We start from the raw sequence: 21,901 nt of genomic DNA, 5'->3' as shown, positions 1-21,901 counted from the left end.
TTAGTGCGCTGCCTTAAAAATGCTCCGTAGATAATTTGAATTTTGACTGCTAATACCCTCGCTTTTATTACAAGCCACTTCCTGCTGAATTCCATCTCGTACTAAGTGTACCAAAGTGCGAAATTCGCTGGCTGTGATCGCGCATTCATTGGCAATGCTCCGGTGATCAAAGGAAGGCACTGGGAGAGGGGAACGGGTGGGTTGAGCAGGAACTATACACTGGCAGGGAATGCACAGATTCTTTATGGCCTCCCCTTCCTCTTCCAGTACTGACCCCGCCGTGGGGGCAAATCTGGGGCTGTGCCCTGTGCCAGGAGCCCAAAACTAATTGCTCCCCGAGATGGTACGATGCCTAGCGGTGATGCAGCAGTCACGTGGCGCCGGAGAAACAGTAATTGGGAGCGCCACTTGGCTCTGATTGCGAGTTCCGGGGTCCACCGAACCCTCTGGAGAACGCGACAATTACGCCTGATTTTACAAGTGTCGTTTCTCTGAAAGGCCAGCCTGAAATCAAACACCGCTGTAATCTGGACATCGGAGAGCTGAGAAGCGGACATCATGTTCCTTTGCGGTATCTTGTGCTACGACTGCCGGGGGGTGGGGGTGGGGGGAGCACCCCAGGAAGAAAGATTAGTGCTCAGCTTTCGAATCGCTTTCTCCGTGTGGGAGGAAGAAGCTCAGGAGCCTCAGATGTGCCAGCATGCCAACATTTTCCCAAGCAATACACAAATTCTAAAGAGATTAGTTCCTGTCTGTATTAACGCTGCACAGCTGTGAACCCGGGGCTTCTTTTCTAGCAGGAAGTTCTTTGCATATTAGGCTACACCCCCCTGAAGCAGCCAATCCTCCAAGAGCTTACAGTAGATCCTGTAAGAAGAGCCCTATAAGCCAGGCGTGTCAAACTCATTTTGTGATGAGGGCCGAATCTGACATAAATGAGACCTCGTTGGGCTGGGCCACATTGGGCCATCTGTGTACCTATTTAAGATTAGGTAGCAGAGATATAAACTTTATAAAGGACACAGACAAACACAATGAAAGATTTCTTTAAAAAAACTTAAAACATGCTTAAAACATTAGCACTCGTTGGTCTTAAAGGTGCTTTGTTTGTATTTCTCCCATGGGATCCAGGGAACGGGGCAAAGGAAGCTCTGGCTCTTTCCTTCCTTACTCAAGGGACTGGGGGGAGGAGCCTCAGCCAACAGAAGGGAGAGAGACTTGGCACAGTAGTTCTGCTATGCAATTGAGAGAGCCTGGAAAAAACAAGCTCTATCTTTCCCCCTTCCTCCCCAAGGGAGGAGCCCCTCAGCCAATGGAGAAAATGGAGTGTTTGCTCTATAGCTCCTGTGTGATTGAGCAAGCCTTGCAAAGCAAGCTGTGATGCAGAAGGAAGCAAGAGAGAGGGAGAAGGAAGCTGATGGCAGCCATTTCCTCGAGGGCCTGATAGGAGCCCTCGGGGGCCTGATAGGAGCTCTCCGGGGTCTGATTTGGCCCCTGAGCCGCATGTTTGACACCCCTGCTGTAAGCTCTTGGAGGATTTTCCTGCATTGTGCAGGGGCTAGATGACCCTGGAGGTCCCTCCCAACTCTATGATTGGCTACATCCAAAGGACTTCCTGCTACAAAAAAACCCCGCCCTGTGTGAACCCATGGCGCACCTTCCCCTCCCTTAATTACCAGGAGTACAGCCCAAGGGCCTTTCTCCCGCAGAGGCCTCAGCAGAACAAAGAGGAGCGCCACCAGAGGCCTTCCCCGCTCTGTTGCTGCTCTGTCTGCTGCAGCGGAGATGGCGCAGCAGAAATTCCCTCTGGGTCTCAGCCTGCCTTACAGGCCAGATCGGAAAGGGCCCACGTGGCACAGCTGCCTTGCCTTGGTGCCTACCTGTAAGGCCAGCGCCCCCCTCTCCCTGATAAACAAGCAGCTGCCACACCAAAGTGCCCGCCACCCTGTGATCACTTCCACGTCGCTGTTTCCCTTTTCATCTGCCAGCCTGCGCGTGTGGTTAAGCTTTTTTGATCAGACCTAACAAAGGTGCTAATGTATTATTAAAGCTAATGGAGCTCTACAAGAAATGTTAATGGACATTAAGTTTGCATAAATGAATTACACATTAGCACAGTCGCAAGACAGACACAATCTGCCCATTTAGGTAGTATCGGATATTTTTTTTTTGGGTTGTTTTCCCATTATAGGGACATTACTTCCCAAATACTTCCAGCGATATGAAAATTGTAAGCAGAATGCTCATAATGGGAACAACATAATGAAGTAGAAGAAATAAATTAGCACGGGGAGCCTTACTTGTGTGATGCTGATGTTGTTGAGCAGCACATATGAAAGACATTTTTGGCCTCGTATCTGCTCTGACAAGATGGAAGTGGCCTTGCTCCTTCACACAGAAGAAGAAGACTGCAGATTTATACCCCAGCCTTCTCTCTGAATCAGAGACTCAGAGCGGCTTACCATCTCCTATATCTTCTCCCCCCACAACAGACACCCTGTGAGGTAGGTGGGGCTGAGAGGGCTCTCATAGTAGCTGCCATTTCAAGGACAACTCCCGTGATAGCTACGGCTAATCCAAGGCCATCTCAGCAGGTGCAAGTGGAGGAGTGGGGAATCAAACCCGGTTCTCCCAGATGAGAGAGCTACGGCTAACCCAAGGCCATTAACAGCAGCTGCAAGGGGAGGAGTGGAAAATCAAACCCGGTTCTCCCAGATGAGAGAGCTATGGCTGACCCAAGACCATTCCAGCAGCTGCAAGTGGAGGAGTGGGGAATCAAACCCGGTTCTCCCAAATGAGAGAGCTACGGCTAACCCAAGGCCATTCCAGCAGCTGCAAGGGGAGGAGTGGAAAATCAAACCCGGTTCTCCCAGATGAGAGAGCTATGGCTGACCCAAGGCCATTCCAGCAGGTGCAAGTGGAGGAGTGGGGAATCAAACCTGGTTCTCCCAGATAAGAGAGCTCTGGCTGACCCAAGGCCATTCCAGCAGCTGCAAGTGGAGGAGTGGGGAATCCAACCCGATTCTCCCAGATAAGAGAGCTCTGGCTGACCCAAGGCCATTCCAGCAGCTGCAAGTGGAGGAGTGGGAAATCAAACCCAGTTCTCCCAGATGAGAGAGCTATGGCTGACCCAAGGCCATTCCAGCAGCTGCAAGGGGAGGAGTGGGGAATCAAACCCAGTTCTCCCAGATAAGAGTCCGCGCACTTAACCACTACACCAAACTGGCTCTCAAACTGTGTTTGAATGATGTTGCTCTAGCTGGATCTCATCACACCCCTAGAGAGGCCAACCCTTTCCACTGTGGCTCAGGGCCACCCAAAATGCTATAATGTTGGGGATAGTTTCTGTGCAACACACTCTTGGGTCCGTTCCCTGGTTCTGTGTGAAATGGAAAGATGCGGCTTAAAGCCAAGCACAACAGTTTGGCGAGAGGGATATCAGGGCAACCATCTTCTAAAAGGTACACGTGTATTGTAAAAAAGCACGTACATCACGTTTGATTGGGTGGCTAATCTGAAAGTGCTTTAAGGGGCAAAAAATGGCTTCAGAAAAGCCACACTGTGAGTCTGTGGCCAAAGTGACATTTGAACTTGAAGCATCCTGGATCGCCTCATATTATCCTATGCTTGTTTTAGCTTTCTGCAATGCTAGGCCCGGTACATTTCTTATCAGAGGTCTCGTCCCATTGATTTAGAAGCGGCCCCGTGGCGCAGAGTGGTAAAGCAGCAGTACTGCAGTACTGTGGGTCTGAACTCTCTGCTCGCGACCGGAGTTCGATTCCTGCGGAAGCTGGGTTCAGGTAGCCAGCTCGAGGTTGACTCAGCCTTCCATCCTTCCATTCCCCCCCCCCCCCCGAGCTTGCTGGGGGGAAAGTGTAGATGACTGGGGAAGGCAACGGCAAGCCACCCCGCAAAAAGTCTGCCGTGAAAACGTTGTGAAAGCAACGTCACCCCAGAGTGGGAAACGACTGGTGCTTGCACAGGGGGCCTTTCCTTTCCTTTCCCATCGATTTATGCCCTGAAATGGATGGCCCGGCCTGGACCGATCCTGTCAGATCTCAGAAGCTAAGCAGGGTTGGCCCTGGTTAGTCCTTGGATGGGAGACCTCCGAGGAAGCCCAGGGTTGCTACGCAGAGGCAGGCAATGGCCAGCCGCCTCTGAATGCCTCTTGCCTTGCCTTGGATGGCCCAGGGTAGCCCAATCTCATCAGATCCTGGAAACTATGTAGGGTCAGCCCTGGTTAGTCCTTGGATGGGAGACCAGCAAGGAGGCCCAAGGTTGCTGTGCAGAGGCAGGCGACGGCCAACCACCTCTGAGTACCTCTTGCCTTTAAAAGCCCCTGAAGGGTTGCCTCGATTCAGCCTGCAGCTTGACAGCCCTTGACACAAGCACACTGTGGAATCCAACTTGAGTCTTAATGAGAAAAGTGCACTATAAAGGTAGCAAAGAGATGTGAAGAGCCCAGGTAGTAAAGAACTCAGGGAGGTGTTGGTTGCCACTTTGGGGTCAGTCAGCAATTTTTTCTCCAGGCCAGTTTGGCCAGGGATCCTGGAGGATTTTGCCATCTTCTGAGCATGGAGCTGGGGTCACTGAGGATGTGTGTAGGGGAGGTTTTTTGTGAGTTTCCTGCATTGTGCAGGGGGCTGGACTAGATGACCCTAGAGGCCCCCTCCATCTCTGATTCTATGAAACAACCACACAAACATTCAAAGGCTCTAAGATGTCCCACCTTCCAGCGTGCAAGTCACAGTCTGGAGATTCTGGCTTTCTGAAAACCCTTCTCCAGACGGCAGCATCGCAGTTTGATGTTTTGATCAGGTCAAACTAGGCTTACCCTACACCTCGTGGGAGTAAGAGAGGGAAGAGGAGGAAGCCTTAGATGTTTTATCGTACCAACTCTCTTTCGGCAACAGACAAATGTGAAAGAAACCTGTTCCTTTCCATATGAACCTTGCAGGGCTTAGTCAACCCTCTTTGGCAGAGCTCAGCTGGAGAAGTTCAAGCTTGGAGGATAAAAGCCCCAAACAGCTGCAAAAGTGGCCAGAAAAAGCTTTCCAAAACTCCATCCTTTACATTCACTTTACAATGAACTGCTGAATTATTACCATCATCATCATTATCGTTATTATTATTAAAACTTCAGCAGCTCCACGTGGTCTCTGGTACTCACACATTACATCTAGGTAGTGTTTGGTCTGCAGGTCTTTGACGGCAGGATGGTCCACCTCACAGACGACGGGGACCCCATCGTCCTCCCGCCTGACCGTCAAGGAGATCTGGCTGGTCACCGTGTACATGTCTGACCACTGCTCCACTTCTGACTTCCCTGGTGGAGAAAGAAGAAGGGAAGGAGGGAGGGAAGGAGGGGGGGGAGAGGGGAGCAGGGCGGGTCAGTGGCAAAACATTGGACCCGAGTCCTCTCCGTCCATCTGCAGCAGCTCTTTCCCAGCTACTGAAATCACTCACCCCACCAATTGTCACACCTGAGGTCTTGCCCGCAGTACAATTTCCACTGAAGAGTGGAAACTTCCCTTTGCAATTTATCAAATCTGCATACCTGACAAATGCACAGTGCCCAATTCTATTCCTTCTATGACTTTGGACATGTCCAGATCTTGTGCTCTTCCCCTCTCTGTGTTTGAGCAAGACCTTACTGGTGTCGGTATTGCACAGGCCACCCACGTAAGTTAGGTTTAGTGGGCAGCCAAAGCTAAATTGGAGTCCAGTAACAACTTTAGAGACGGGGGCATAAGTCTTAGTTCATGCCTGAACTCTCCTTAGGAGTCAAAATGACCAAAGGGAGGCTGTCATACTTTGGTAACATTAGGAAAAAACATGAGTCACACCGGAAAAGACAATCATGATAGGAAAAGTCAAAGCAGCAGGAAAACAGGAAGCCCCGAAATAAGAACGTAGGAGAAGCTCTGTGTCACACAGTGGCCAAAAAACCAGACAACATCAGGAGGTCCATCAGTGGGGCCAGGACACTAGAAGCCCTCCCACTGTTGTGCCCCCCCCCTCCCAAAGCACCAAGAATACAGAGCATCACTTCCCCGGATGGATGGACTCAAACAAGGAAGCCACCACAAAGGCCCTTGGTTTGCCAAGACCGGAGCAAGGCTCTTCATGATCAGATGTTTTGGAGGACGTTAACTCATAGGGTCACTGCAAAATCGGAAGTACACACACGTGTACTTCAGGCGGAGAGAGCGTGACTCTCAAAAGCTTATACCTTGAAAATATCGTGGGTCTCGAAGGTGCTGCTGGATTCGAATCCAGCTGTTCCCTGTATGTTAGCAGCCCAGAAACAAGGGTATTAGGCTGCCCACCTGCATACGTCCTACTTTGATCATTCATGGTACGTGGACAATCCAAGTGACTGGCGAGAAACCGGATTCAGTCCAGGGAACGGATAACGAACCGTGCGGGGATTTCTGGTGAGAAAGCAGAGCCAACCCGTTCTGCCTTGGTGGGGGGCTGGCAACTGGCAGCCCTCCAGCCCGGCGCGGGGGGCGGGGAGGATGCCGGAGAGCGTTTAACCTCTCGCCAGCTGCTGAATCCGGAGGGCGACACTCCCCTGAACGGAGGATGAGGGATTCCAGGATGCCTTCCAAGCCCTTCGGTCAATGGAGCTCGAAATCCTCCGCCCTCTTCCTCCAACGCCACTGCCAAAAGCCATCATCAATAATTAAGAGGGAAACTGACTCCATGGATTTACATAATTAAAAGGGGTAATTAAAATACTTAAATGGTGGTACCACTGAAGACCCAGCAAAATGCGGCGCAGTGGGCCAAAGCAGAAGCTGCCTGCAGCCTTCCCTGCTAGCAGGTGGGAGGTGCAGCGGAAGAGCCAGTGTGGGCAGAGGATTTCCTTGGGGGGGGGGGAGCAGCGGTTTGTGTGGGGTGCTGCGTCTGGAAGGAACCTGCTGCTCGGCCTCAATGGGCGCAGGATGCGAGCAACCAGGAGTAACCAACAGAGTTGCTTCACGAGCAGCAGAGAGGGCTCCCCAAATACGGCCTGTGAATTGAGCCTGTGCTCTCTGCAATGGCTCAACCGGAGACAGAAGGTGGGGCCCTAGAAGCCCTGACTGGCAGAGGTCATGCCATGTATATTATGACAAAGCGGGGCCATAGAATGAAATGCCAGGTAGCAGAGATATAAATTTCATAAAGGACACAGGCAAACACCATTAAAGATTTAAAAAAAAACCCTAAAATTACACTGGCTTAAAATTACATATGCTCATTGGTCTTAATGGTGCTTTTTTAAAAAAAAAAAATTTCTCCCACGGGATCCAGGGAACTGGGCAAAGGAAGCTCTGGCTCTTTCCTTCTTTCCCCAGGGGACGGGGGGGGGGAGGAGTCTCAGCCAATAGAAGGAAGAGAGGCTTGGTTCAGTAGCTCTGCTGTGCAATTGAGAGAGCCTGGCAAAGCAAGCTATCTATCTCCCCTTCCTCCTAAGGGAGGAGCCTCAACCTCCCTGAGGAGAAAATAGAGGTTTTGCTCTGTAGCTCTTGTGCGATTGAGCAAGCCTGGCAAATCAAGCTGTTATGCAGAAGGAAGCAAGAGGGAGGGAGAAGGAAGCAGAGGACAGCCAGTCACTCGGGGCCCTAATAGGAACTCTCTGGGGGCCTGATTCGGCCCCTGTGCCACACATGTTTGACACCCCTGGCATAAAGCTTTTGAGAGTCAATGCTCCCTACATCAGATATGAGTCGGACTGGAGATTCTCAAGTCCTCATATCCCAATTAGAAGGTGGGAGTGGTGCTGCAAAGGAGGAACTCAGGGTGCAAAAATACAACACACATAGCAGTTTGCTTGATTAGAACAGAGAAGAAATGCTTAGGGGCAGAAGAGTAGCATCTGTAGTGAGATAAGAGTCCGACCTCCCCATTCAGCCCTTGGGGGTGGGGGGAGGAGTCCATTGTTTTGAATTTGTGATTGAACTCAAGTTCAGCAGTCTCCCATTGAACTCTCCCCTTGAAGTTTCCCTGTTTGAGGACTGCCACTCTCAGGCCAGCAACAGAATGACCGGGAAGATTAAACTGTGTGTTGGTGTGTGATGGTTGCTGCAGCCACACCAGTCTACTCCCCTGCCATAGCCATTTTCCCCACCCCACAAGACCAGATGGGACTGAGCAGCCTTGTGTGGGCATTCAAAATACCTGCTGAGGGAAAGGCTAGGTGTGTTTGCACACCTGAGTCCTTGGCCGCTCTGTGCAGAGCCCAGTGTGGTGAGATTAATCCCTGCTCATTAGTGGCCAAAATCATAGGGACCTGCAGCCAGAAGAAATCTGAGACCCAGAACCAATATTCAGCTCAAGAAGCTGTGCCCAGCTTGTTAGCTTCACCGATGTTCACACTTCAGCGGTACAACAGGGGGCCCAGACCTTATTTTGGAAATCGTGAGTTGGAAATTGTGACTTTGGACATCCAGCACAATAGGGTTTTTTTTTTTAACAAGTTCAAGTTGCAGCAACAGCTAAAGCCTTCTCCAGAGAAACATGAGGTCACAGAGATGCACATTCTGGAAACACCCAGATTAGATTCCTGCGATGCACCGCAGGTGGAGAGGTCTCTGAAGTAATGTAGAGGTTTCCACAGACCTAAGACATGGCTGCCAGGCTAATAAACTACAATCTGTGCTGTTACTTTACTGGCTGCCGGTCTGCTCCTACGTTCAATTCAACGAGTTGGTTTTGACATATTAAGAGCTCAATTATTTGGGACCAGGACTTCTGCAGGACAATCGGCTCCCACATGAAGCTGACTGATCGTTAAGATATTTTTGAGGAAGCTCCACCCCCAGTGGCACCTGGGTACAGGGCCTTCTCTGTGGTGGTACCCCAATTGTAGAATTATGCTCGCCAGAGACAAATATGGAGCCAATTTTGCTGACATTGCATGAACACACACGAAACTGCCTTATACTGAATCAGACCCCCTTTGGTCCACTGAAGTCAGTATTGTCTACTTAGACTGGCAGCGGCTCTTCAGGGTCTCGGGCAGAAGTCATCAGCTTAAGGCAATTTTATTCTGTGGCTTATTTGGCTGCTGCTTCAGCTGATCTTTCAAGTACCGTTAGGACTTGTAGAATCTTTCGGGCTCAAGTGCCGTGTTCTACTAGAGAAAGTTTTCCTTCCAGACGTTTTGTTCTCAGCTGCGGAGAACATCCTCAGTGGCGTTGCAGCCGGAGCAGGCGCTCTGACCTTCTTGGCTGCTGTGCATTGAGTGGGGCCAGGGCTGCTGGAGAGCTGCTATTTATAAGCTGGAGGGGGTGTGATGAAAGGGCAATAGGTTTGTGAATGTGCCCACTGTTTGGTGGGTTTGATGGGCACATCCACAAACTAATTGCCCTTTCATCACACCCCCTCCAGCCTAGAAATAGCAGCTCTCCAGCAGTCCTGGCCTCACTCAATGCACAGCAGCCAAGAAGGTCAGAGCGCCTGCTCCGGCTGCAACGCCACTGAGGATGTTCTCCGCAGCTGAGAACAAAACGTTTGGAAGGAAAACTTTCTCCAGTAGAACACGGCACTTGAGCCCGAAAGATTCTACAAACCCTAATGATGTTGCCAGCCGTGAAAACCTGAAATCTTTGATAACCGTTAGGACTACCTCCCCCCTCCCCATTTTTTTTGTTTGTTTTAACGGCAGAAAGCTGACACCATGGTTTTGAACAGAAGCAGGAAGGAAAAAAAAGATATTTTAAAGACAAGCAAAAATTCTATCATCTCAAGAAACCACAGCCACACCATGAAGCGGACGGAGGAGGAGTGGGCTACCGGTTAGCTCCTTGCTGCCTTTGTACCACTTGATCGTCGTGGCTGGTCTGCTGGCCATGGCGGTACAGTTCAGCTCAATCTCTTCGCCTTCCACCACCGTGTCCTTCTGGATGTCGAGCACCAAGTTACGTGGTGGGACTGAAACAAAGCATTGGGGGGGGGGGGGAGAAAGTTTCAGCATGTTCTGACATTTGGCAATAACCGCAAGGAACTTCGCAACCAAGAGACCTGCTGGAGAAACACGTCTTGCCAGCTGAAGAGTTGACCTGGGCATCTGCCCCTCTCCTGTCAGGAACTCCTGAAGCTGCCTCCTACTGAAGCAGGCCCTCTTGGTTCATCAAGGTAAGTCTTGTCTGCTCAGACTGGCAGCGGCTCTCTGCGATCTCAGGCTGACGTTTTGCCCATCACCTCCTGCCTGATCCTTTTAACTAGACAGCAAGTTTGGTGTAGCGGTTAAGTGCGCGGACTCTTATCTGGGAGAATCGGGTTTGATTCCCCACTCCTCCACTTGCAGCTGCTGGAATGGCCGTGGGTTTGCCATAGCTCTCACAGGAGTTGTCCTTGAAAGGGTACTGTTGTGAGAGAGCTCTCAGCCCCACCCACCTCACAGGGTGTCTATTGTGGGGGAAGAAGATAAAGGAGATTGTAAGCTGCTCTGTGACTCTGATTCAGAGAGAAGGGTGGGGTATAAATGAACATATGAAGCTGCCTTCTACTGAATCAGACCCTGGGTCCATCAAAGTCAGTATTGTCTACTCAGACTGGCAGCGGCTCTCCAGAGTCTCAAGCTGAGGTTTTTCATGCCTATTTGCCTGGACCCTTTTTAGTTGGGAGATGCCGGGGATTGAACCTGGGACCTTTTGCTTACCAAGCAGATGCTCTACCACTGAGCCACCATCCCTCCCTAAAATCTGCGGCCTTCTTCTAGAGACGCCAGGGATTGAACCTGGGGCCTTCTGCATGTGAAGCAGGTGCTCTACAACTAAGCCATGACCCGTCCCCAGAACACCTGAAGTTGTCTTCTGAACCCTGCCTTTTCCCCTCCTTTGGAGCTTAAATCACCATTTCAAAACCATTTCACAAAGCTTAACATTTAAAAAAAAATAAGCAGGAGGTCCAAACCAGGGGAAGAACAGGCCACCCTCTTAACACGAACTGCTTCTCTGTTTCCTGAGAAAACAGAACTGAGTAAGTTGTGGAGAGACGTTTGACGCAAAGGACAGAATCTGGCGTCAGAGAGCAATTGTCATGGTTTTGCTTCTTCTCTGGAGTGCATTCTGTGGTAGAGCTCTGGGGGATTTCTGAAACCCAAAGCCAAAGCAGCGGGTGGGGGTGGGCTGCACTGATCCATGGAAGTAATCCAGCAAAGACCGAATTTAAGGCGTTCAACAGGATCACAAAGCCCGTGAGCGCAGGGGAAACCTCCCTTCCATTCTGTCCTCCCCTTCTTGCCCCCCCACCCCAACAACAGAACAGAAATGGGGTAGGGACTACTACACATATCCTCTTTCATATTCAGTTATCACAGTGTTAGCAGATGTCTGGTGGTATCACACTTCACATGAATCCTTTAAATATTTAAATTGGTATTTTCAAAAGTGGGGATTTTTCTTTTTCTTTGATTGTTCCAAAGAAGCAAGTTGGGTGACTCAAAGATGAATAACGTTTGGGTGTTTTTTTTTTCCCAGCTGATGAACAAATGCTCGTAAAATGTATCACGTGCATGATCAAGGGAATTAGGTAGCACACTTCACACTTCGGTGTGGAGGAGACAGATATCACACATCCCTGAACTGGGTGCAGACATACATCCTTGCACATGTGCTCGGGCGGGCAGGGGGAGGGGGCAGGGATGCATGACTGAAACTTGAAAGGAACACAGGAACATAAGAGGGCACCTCATACTGAATCAGGCCCTTGGTCCATCCGAGTCTCTGATTGGCAGCTGCTCTCTGGGGTCTCAGGCAGAAAAAGGGTCTTTCCCATCACCTACTGCCTGGTCCTTTGGACTGGAGATGCTGCCGGGGATTGAACCGGGGACCTTCTGCATGCCAAGCAGAGGCTCTACCACTGAGCCACAGCCCACCCCAGTAATTGTCGCAGGTCACTGGGACACAGAAGTCCTCTCCGAGAGCCACTTTGGTGCAGTGGTTAAGTGTGCAGACTCTGATCTGGGAGAACCGGGTTTGATTCCCCACTCCTTCACCTGCAGCTGCTGGAATGGCCTCGGGTCAGCCATGGCTCTCACAGAGCTGTCTTCGAAAGGGAAGCTTCTGGGACAGCTCTCTCAGCCGGAGGTAAAAGGCGATTGTGACTGCTCTGAGTCTCTGAGATTCAGAGTATAGGGCGGGACATAAATCCAATATCTTCTTATCTTTTTAAAAGGGTAGCCAGACCTGTTCTTCCCAATGGGCTCTCTACCCAAGAGAGGGGGCTCACAGACATACTTTCATATCACCTCTCCCCCCAGCTGTACACAGACAGCCAAGACTTCCTAGCGGGGGGCGGGAGGGTGTTATGGAGGCAGCACCCACTGAAATGCCTCTTCAGCAATGAACACAGACCTCATTAAACTAAATATATCAATTGAGACAGCAGCAGGAAAAAACGGATCACACTTAGCAGCGCTGAGAAATAACTCCCAAAAGGTGAAGGTAGTCAACAAAATTCATGTTCAGGCTAATTTTAAACACTTCCCCCTATAAATATTAGCATGTTGAGATGGAACAGAATCTTATTAAATTGGTGGGGGGGGGGGGGGGAGAGGAGGAGAGATTCCACGTACCTCCTCCAGAAGCACACTGGGGGAGATCGTGTGCGGCGATTTCAGGCACTCTTGCAACAAAGTAAGACTAATCTGGATCCGGGGCTACTACAACGGCATTCGGCATTTGTACTGGGCAGCTACGTTTATCCTGCCCTGGGTCTGCTTGCCACTGTTTGAACATTAAGTAGGGGGGCAACACAGGCAGCAGAACCTGGGGGTCTGCCTTGGAAAGAGGGCGGGCACTTGGCCATGGGGAGTAGTCGGGAGAATGTTGTCATCTGCCCTGAGCCCATTTTTGGGAATGGGCGGATTATAAATTGCCTAAAATAAAATAAAAATAGTGGCAGGAAGATGCCCAAATCCTTTGGCTGGGAGGGGCCAGGGCAGAGTGAGCCAATACATGGATTAGGCCCCGCCTAGGTTCTTCTTCCAACATTGCCAGATAAACACTGGTAGATAGCTGAACTGGGGGAAAAAATCCTGAGGGTTGTCTTGCAGTTTTATCAATCAAAAAGTACTAAATGAGGCTCAAGGAGCCTTCATGCTCCTGCAGTCTTCTCTGCCTTTTCTCTCAAAGTACAGGGGGTGGGGAAGAAAGGCATGGCTGGGGATACCACAGGGATGGAAGGAATGCAACAGACCAACAAAGACTCACAGGGAGTTCTTAAAAGATACCAAATTGTATTTGAGCTACAGCTTGGCCTTCTTACCTCATCTGTTTAAAGCAGGCATCCCCCAACCTTTCCCATCCCATGGGCACCTTTGGAAAGCTGACATAGGCTGCTGGGGGGGGGGGCAGAACCAAAAAATGGCTGCTGCAGAAGGCAGAGCCACACAGGATGCCCAAATGCAGGGGGAGAATGTGTGTGTGTGTGTGTGTGGTGTGTGGACAGAGAGAGAGAGAAATGGGCAGATGATAGCTCGATAGATAGCTCAATACCTCGATAGATAGATAGCTCAACAGATAGCTCAGTACCTCGATAGATAGCTCGACAGATAGATAGCTCGATAGATAGATAGCTCAGATAGATAGATAGATAGATAGATAGCTAGCTAGCTAGCTAGCTAGATAGATAGATAGATAGATAGATAGATAGATAGATAGATAGATAGATAGATAGATAGATAGATAGATAGATAGATAGATAGATAGATAGATAGATAGATAGATAGATAGATAGATAGATAGATAGGTAGGTAGGTAGGTAGGTAGGTAGGTAGGTAGGTAGGTAGGTAGGTAGGTAGGTAGGTAGAAGATGAAGAAGAAGATATTGGATTTATATCCCGCCCTCCACTCTGAAGAGTCTCAGAGCGGCTCACAATCTCCTTTCCCTTCCTCCCCCACAACAGACACCCTGTGAGGTAGATGAAGACATTGGATTTATATCCCGCCCTCCACTCCGAAGAGTCTCAGCGCGGCTCACAATCTCCTTTCCCTTCCTCCCCCACAACAGACACCCTGTGAGGTGGGTGGGGCTGGAGAGGGCTCTCACAGCAGCTGCCCTTTCAAGGACAACCTCTGCCAGAGCTCTGGCTGACCCAAGGCCATTCCAGCAGGTGCAAGTGGAGGAGTGGGGAATCAAACCCGGTTCTCCCAGATAAGAGTCCGCACACTTAACCACTACACCAAACTGGCTCTCCAGATAGATAGATAGACAGACAGACAGACGGACGGATAGACGGATGGATAGACAGACAGATGGATAGACAAACGGATAGATAATGATGATGGATGGATGGAATTCTAGCAGGAGCTGCTTTGCATATTAGGTCACGCACCCCTGATGTAGTCAATCCTCCAAAAGCCTACAAAAAAGAGCTTGCAAGCTCTTGGAGGATTGGCTACATCAGGGGTGTGTGGCCTAATATGCAAAAGAGCTCCTGCTAGAATTCCACCCCTGGATGGATAGCTAGCTAGATAGACAGACAGATCATGTATATATAGCTATAGATACACACACACACACAGGGAAGGAAGACAGAGAGAGAGAGAATAAAACCAACACTGCAGTAGCAGCTGTTGCTGGAACACTGTTTTAATCTGAACAGCCAATTATATCTCCAGTGTCCAATCAGAAGTCTTGCACGGCAAGCGCCCTTCTTGGTCACACCCACTTGGCCGGCCCCAGGGAAGATCTCAGCAGGTGCAACGGCTTCCACAGGTGGGGACTCCTGGTCTAAAGCAGCTGCCCACAGGCATACTAGCTGTGCTGAAACAGTGTGTGTTTCAATATTCCTGTTTCCCCCTCTTGTTGGGCGTGAGAGTCCATACCTCTCCTTTCCCCTCCAGTGGAAAAGCAAGATGAATGCAAACGACTCTGTGGAGACGTAAATTCAACATCTTAAACTGGTAATTGTTCAGCAAAGTGTAAAGATTGAATAAAGAGTACCACAGAGGAGGGACACAAGAGTTCATTCCACACAGTATGAGAAAAACTGTGACTGGCATCAAAGGTAAAACAAAAAAAATGACCCCTTCCGCCTCCTATTGTTTGACGCGGCGAGATTCTGGTCAAGGTTTTGGTGACTGCCCGGAACAACGGAGCGTGCAGAGAGATCCCTGGCAGAATCTTCAGTGTGTCAAGAGGCAGGATGGCTGTGTGTGTGCTTAACACTTGACTTTAAAACAGCACCAGAGACGGCAACAAAGAGGCTAATATATTACCCACCAGACCCTTTATTACACTGTCTCAGAACTCCTAAGATAAACAGAGGCTTTCAGAATAAAGCAGCAAGGGCGGCCAAGGGAGATTGCTTTATGTCTGGGCACTGAATATTCATACCCTAACCAGCAAATATATTTAGCATGCATAATGCAATTTGATAGACATTTGGCTTCCTAGAGGTGAGTTTTATTTGGAGGATGGGCACGGTACAGAAGCCGCAGGGCTCGAGGCTCTTTCTTCTCCGCACCCCAGTTTCAGAGCGTGAGAGAGACACAGCGTGCTGTCGTGCTTAGGGTGCTGGACAGAGGTGTGGGGATCTCAGGTTCGAATCCCTGCACTCTGCCATGAAAGCCTGATGGGTGACCCTGGGCCAGGCACATGCTTTCAGCATGACCTGCCTCACAGGGTTGTTGTGAGGAAAAAGGGGAGGAAGGGGAGGAGGAGAGGACAATGCATGCCCCTTTGGAGAGCCAGTTTGGCGTAGTGGTTAAGTGCATGGAGTCTTATCTGGGAGAACCGGGTTTGATTCCCCACTCCTCCACTTGCAGCTGCTGGAATGGCCTTGGGTCAGCCATAGCTCTGGCAGAGGTTGTCCTTGAAAGGGCAGTTGCTGTGAGAGCCCTCTCAGCCCCACCCACCTCACAGGGTGTCTGTTGTGGGGGAAGAAGATAAAGGAGATTGTGAGCAGCTCTGAGTCTCTGATTCAGAGAGGAGGGCGGGGTATAAATCTGTGGTCTTCTTTTCCTCCTCCTCCACTTGCAGCTGCTGGAAGGGCCTTGGGTCAGCCATAGCTCTTGTAGGAGTTGTCCTTGAAAGGGCAGCTGTGAGAGCCCTCTCAGCCTCACCCACCTTGCAGGGTGTCTATTGTGGGGGGAGAAGATATAGGAGATTGTACGCCGCTCTGAGTCTCTGATTCCGAGAGAAGGGCGGGGTATAAATCTGCAATTCTTCTTCTCCTCCCCCCCCCCACCCGGGGAGAAACATTGGGTACAAATGAAACAAATAAACCGAATAAGCCCCAGTTGCAGAGAAATGAAGGCAAACTGCCAACAGTTTCAAATACAGACTGGAAAAAGGCACAGTGTGAATTACTGTGTCCCCATCTGAAGAACAGGGCAGGCACGGGGTGGAGTGTGCCTTTTTGGGAATGCACTGTGTGTTCACATATCCTGTCCCCAACACTATTCTGTGGATCATGGCCTTGGGGATATATTTTCACATATCTGAAGATACAGACAAATGCAGCAGAAGCCCCTGAACAAGGCATCAGGTGAGAAATGGCCTGCGGAAAGATTGGCAGAAAACGGGAGGTCTTTTCAACCCTTTTTCTGAAAATATCCCTTGACTCCTCTTTCCTTCCATCACTTTGCCAACTCGACACAAAAAGAAAGCCATTTCGAGACTGCCTTACCAAGCACCGTAATCGTCATGAAAATTTCCTGGGGGGGATCTGTGTAGAGTTGACAGAAGTATCTTCCTTCGTCCGAAATAGAGACATTTGTCAGTGACACTCGCAGCTCGCTGTTAGAGAAATTCACCAATTGAAACCTGCTGTCCTTCAAAGCTGTGAAACAAAGAGACAATCAGGGATCACCACAAACACAAAGCAGAGAGAAACCTCCTCCCCAGAATCACACCGGAAAAATTCCTTCTGCATGCTGTTACCCTGGTTCAGGGGTTCCCCAGCCTTTTTTGAGCCCGAAGGCACCTTTGGAGTTCTGACACAGAGTGCTAAGTGCAGCCACAAAATGGCTGCCCCAGGAGGCAGAGCCAGCCACAAAATGGCAGCCGCAGCTTCCCTTCAGTTGCACAGTGGAAATCCATGTGCTGTAGTGGCAGCTATTGTCAAAGAGATTTTTTTAAGAATCTGCACAGTCAATCAAACCTCCAACGGCCAATCAGAAGCCTTGCTGAACAAAAGCTCCACCTGGCTCTTCCCCTTTCCTAAAATACTTTGTGGACACCAGGGAAGGTGTCGGTGGGTTTCCTGGAGCCTGTGGGCACCATGTTGGGGACTCCTGTTCTGGCTCTTCATCTTGGACTGTAATAAGCTCTAATCATAAATCAAACATAAATAAAAGCAAACACATTCCTGGGATCAAGTTATTATTTATGCCTTTTACCCCACCCACCCACCCTCTGGCAGAAAAGAGCAGCAGGAAGGCTAACCCTAACCCTAACCCTTTCCTGGCCTTCTGCAAACCATGCAAAACTGAACTATTCAAGAGGGTTTTTCTGCCCAAGTTATAAGAGATGCCCTACACAAAATGGTGTTACGAACTTGCTTGGCTAAGCGGCTAGGGACTGGGGTCTAGACTGCTGCGTTTCAACTAACAGCCAGTAGGATCCTGTTTATGTTACTTCTGTACTGCTTAATGTGTCAAGTGAATGCTTAACTCTGCTTCAGTTCCTTCGGGGAGGGGGCGGTTCCAGACTTCTAAAACCCTCCTGAACTGTTCCCTTTTGTTGACTGTGCTGGCTCACTCTGGGCGATCTCGCCTTGAGTCCCAGGGAGAAAGATGAGTAATAAGTAACACTAATAACTAAATACCAAACGCTCAAGAGAGCCAGTTTGGTGTAGTGGTGAAGTGTGCTGACTCTTATCTGGGAGAACCGGGTTTGATTCCCCACTCCTCCACTCGCAGCTGCTGGAATGGCCTTGGGTCAGCCAGAGCTCTCTTATCTGGGAGAACCAGGTTTAATTCCCCACTCCTCCAATTGCAGCTGCTGGAATGGCCTTCAGTCAGCCAGATCTCTCTTATCTGGGAGAACCGGGTTTGATTCCCCACTCCTCCAATTGCACCTGCTGAAATGGCCTTGGGTCAGCCAGAGCTCTCTTATCTGGGAGAACCGGGTTTGATTCCCCACTCCTCCACTTGCACCTGCTGAAATGGCCTTGGGTCAGCCAGAGCTCTCTTATCTGGGAGAACCGGGTTTGATTCCCCACTCCTCCACTTGCACCTGCTGAAATGGCCTTGGGTCAGCCATAGCTCTCTTATCTGGGAGAACTGGGTTTGATTCCCCACTCCTCCACTTGCACCTGCTGGAATGGCCTTGAGTTAGCCAGAGTTATCACAGGAATTGTCCTTGAAAGGGCAGCTGCCGTGAGAGCCCTCTCAGCCCCACCCACCTCACAGGGTGTCTGTTGTAGGGGAAGCAGATAAAGGAGATTGTAAGTTGCTCTGAGACTCTGATTCAGAGAGAAGGGCTGGGTCTTCTTCTTCTCAGGCTGCAAAATAAAGGCCTTTTGGGAAAGGCCCTTAAAAGGAACGCTGCAAAGGAGAAGACTGAACTGTCACTGGGTGTTTAAGAGTGGAGCTGTGTCAAATGTTATGGCTGTGCCTGAGAGACTGCAAACCAAGGAGGACCACAATACGCTGTCTGTCTGCCAGACTCCACTGCTGCATGTGGTTAGAGGCTATGAAACAAACAAACAAACATACATCAGGAACACATAGTTTAGATTTTAACCCAAGTCTCCTTTCTGTTAAGCTTTCGACACAATATGGTTAAAACCACTTTATGCCTTGGCTCACTGGAGATTTTGCTGCGGAATTAAGCAAGGGCTACTGTGGACATTCAGCCCTTGAGCCAAACGCGTCCGCAGACCCAGTGCTGAACTCGGCATGGATTTTGTTTGTCAGCTAAAAATGTTGGCCCTTGGCTGCAACAGTGCGCATTCCTCCGACCAGTTCCTGGTGTGTGCCAAGAGAGTCTGGTTTCTAAAAGGGACCACACACGGCTTCCGTTCAATCAGGGAGGCATCCTGAGTATCAGCAGCTACCTTCTCGTGGAAGAATTCACTAAACCCCCTGAAGCGTCTAACATTAAATTCAGAAAAGGAAGCTTCGGCAACCCATCACGACTTGACACCCAAACAAAACAGGGCTGGAAACTCACGTCTGAAGTCTCTGAAATAAATGGTCTGTCTGTTAGGATTCAATAGCTGAATCACCGAATCATCGCTGTTTTTGACTCTGCAGCTGATGGTGGCGACGTCGCCCTCCACGACCGTCACGTCTTCTGTAAACAAGTTCTGGCCATCACCTTCAGTTGAATGGAGAAAAAGACAGTCAAGAGGAGTCAGTTCGCATCAGACGCTTACGTTAGCTCACAGAGGACCATTCAAGAGAAAAGACTTTTGATGTGCCCTGGAATGCAAAAAAACAGATGAGCGCAACCTCCAAAAGGGGAGAGAAACACAACCCTGCACAAGAAAGGTAACCAAAAAGGCTGGAACAAAGACAAAAGAAAAGCAGAATGTATTTACTTTCTTTTTCTTTGTTTCGACCTTTTTGGTGTAGCGGTTAAGTGTGCGGACTCTTATCTGGGAGAACCGGGTTTGATCCCCCACTCCTCCACTTGCAACTGCTGGAATGGCCTTGGGTCAGCCAGAGCTCTTATCTGGGAGAACCGGGTTTGATTCCCCACTCCACTTGCAGCTGCTGGAATGGCCTTGGGTCAGCCAGAGCTCTCTTATCTGGGAGAACCAGGTTTGATTCCCCACTCCTCCACTTGCAGCTGCTGGAATGGCCTTGGGTCAGCCAGAGCTCTCTTATCTGGGAGAACCAGGTTTGATTCCCCACTCCTCCACTTGCACCTGCTGGAATGGCCTTGGGTCAGCCAGAGCTCTCGCAGGAGTTGTCCTTGAAAGGGCGGCTGTTGTGAGAGCCCTCTCAGCCTCACCCACCTCACAAGGTGTTTGTTGCGGGGGGAGAAGATAATAGGAGATTGTAAGCTGCTCTGTCTTTCAGAGAGAAGGGCGGGGTATAAACCTGCAGTCTTCTTCTTTCTCATGCAGCATTGTGTTTTTCTCCCCTTCTGGGGGCTCTACTCATCAGCTTTTTTTATGGGGGGGGGGGGATACTTCAAAAAATGGATCCCTCAAGAATCCAGGAATAACATTTGCATATGAAGCCAAGCAGCTCACCCACTGGAAGAAGACCTGAACGGCCATATTGACAAATCAACTGCCCTTTTGAATGGACACAGCAAAGGCCTGAATTTCCACTCACTCCCTGGCTGGGTTGAAGAGTAACAGACTCCCCCACCCAAGAGACAGGTGGAAGCACCTGCTGCCCACTCCCCCACCGCCACGGTGCAGAGGGACCACGGCAGCGCAGCATGCAATGGATATTAATTTCCTCAAGTTTGCTTATTTATTATTAAAATGTGAATGTACAGCCCTGACCTTATGAACAGTGGACTCCAGGCAGTTCCTGAGACGCAGCTAAGCACTATTAAAGTCAAAAGAATAATCACCCACGCATAAACTATAAAAATCCGAAACCTGAAAATATGCCAAGAGGGGGAAGAAGAAGAGCAACAACAAATCATTCCCTCCGTGGCCTCTACGGGCAGCTGAGAGCCGCTGGATCCAAGTTCCTTTGAAACAGCACCGTGCTGAATGCTGCCAAGGGAAGCAAATCACTCGTACTTCTGCAGGAGGCCTCTTCCAAGACACGGCCTGGAAATGCCACAGAACAGACCTCTGCAGAGAGCACAAAAGAAAGGAGGCATCGGCTGGAGGAAGGAAGTAGCCAGGCCATGCGTCAAAGGTCAAAAATAACACCATTAACAATGAACCTGGAAACCCCTCCTACACCCAATCTGGCTGTCCCAGAAATGGCCAGTTTTTGAGGCCAGGAAAGATGTTGAGGTCTGAACTAGCTGAGGCAACCCCCCTGATCATGTGCCCTACAACCATCTAGGACAAGTGTTGCCTAATCAGCTGACCTGGAAAAGGGGACACCTTTGAGTCAGACGCAGCTGAAAGGAGAAGGCGCCTAGAGCTCCTGTTCCCACCTGCTCCTTTGTCAGCCACCTCTGACCCATGGCTCTTAAATATGTCCGGTCACCAGAGAGCCGCCCCACTCAAAATCGGCCACCTCATTCCCCCCAAACAATATGATTAGTTTGGGGATATCACTGCATCAAAAATTCTGTAACGGAGATCATAAGGCTTTCCAAAAGTCATTGGCATTAACAGCTTTCCCACCCAAACCGCTTTGGCTAGTTCCACCACCCCTAAGCGACTGTAACACGTTTCTTGCTGAACGGTGCACATTCATCGGCTTGGATCCAGAGAAGAACAAGCTGAGCTCCACACAGACAGCGGATGCTTTTCTGGCACACACACCCCCCCCACTGCAATCTTTTGTCCACCTGGAAAGCCGTTTCTGAGGGCCAGTCAGGGAACCCCATCATGAAGCAGAGCGGGCACGGCGTGGGGGGGTGCAGTGGAAACCAGGGCGAGCAGACGGCCGTCTGTAGCTTGCACAAGGAACTCCTTACATAACTTACAAATCGAGTGCCAGCTGGTGACGGCCTCCTTATGTAAGGCCACTGATGAAAGAGCCTTACTCGTAACAAGAAGATGATTAGACACGTCCAGCATTAGCATATACACACATCGACACACGTGATGCCCACGGTGTGTACAGACAGATCAGGGCAGCTGCTCGGCTCTGAGAAGGATGAGGCAGTGACAACCCTGCCTTGGCACGAGCGACTTGGGGGGGGGGGGGGCTTGCCATCGGGGACAGACCTGCTCTTCTGCAGGATCCAAGATGATAAACATCCAGCTCTGGAAATCAGCGCCAGCCACATTAAAGCAACGGGCATGCACGAGCCCCCACTCCTTCCAAAAACACACACACTACGAAGGACAGGAGCGGTACTTTTG

The 21,901-nt window shown here is 50.1% G+C and overlaps 1 protein-coding gene across 1 annotated transcript in view; it reads right to left on the bottom strand.

The window, feature by feature from the left end:
• Positions 1 to 21,901, bottom strand: part of CADM1 (cell adhesion molecule 1) — a 461,138-nt gene that overhangs the window by 94,499 nt on the left and 344,738 nt on the right. Inside the window, 4 exon segments of the mRNA XM_060251647.1 lie at positions 5,171 to 5,326; positions 9,784 to 9,921; positions 16,628 to 16,780; positions 19,117 to 19,263. Of these exon segments, the coding sequence (XP_060107630.1) occupies positions 5,171 to 5,326; positions 9,784 to 9,921; positions 16,628 to 16,780; positions 19,117 to 19,263 (594 nt within the window).

Source organism: Heteronotia binoei, chromosome 12, assembly GCF_032191835.1.
Source record: "Heteronotia binoei isolate CCM8104 ecotype False Entrance Well chromosome 12, APGP_CSIRO_Hbin_v1, whole genome shotgun sequence".
NCBI lineage: Eukaryota > Metazoa > Chordata > Lepidosauria > Squamata > Gekkonidae > Heteronotia > Heteronotia binoei.
This window is presented reverse-complemented; position numbering and strand designations above follow the sequence as displayed.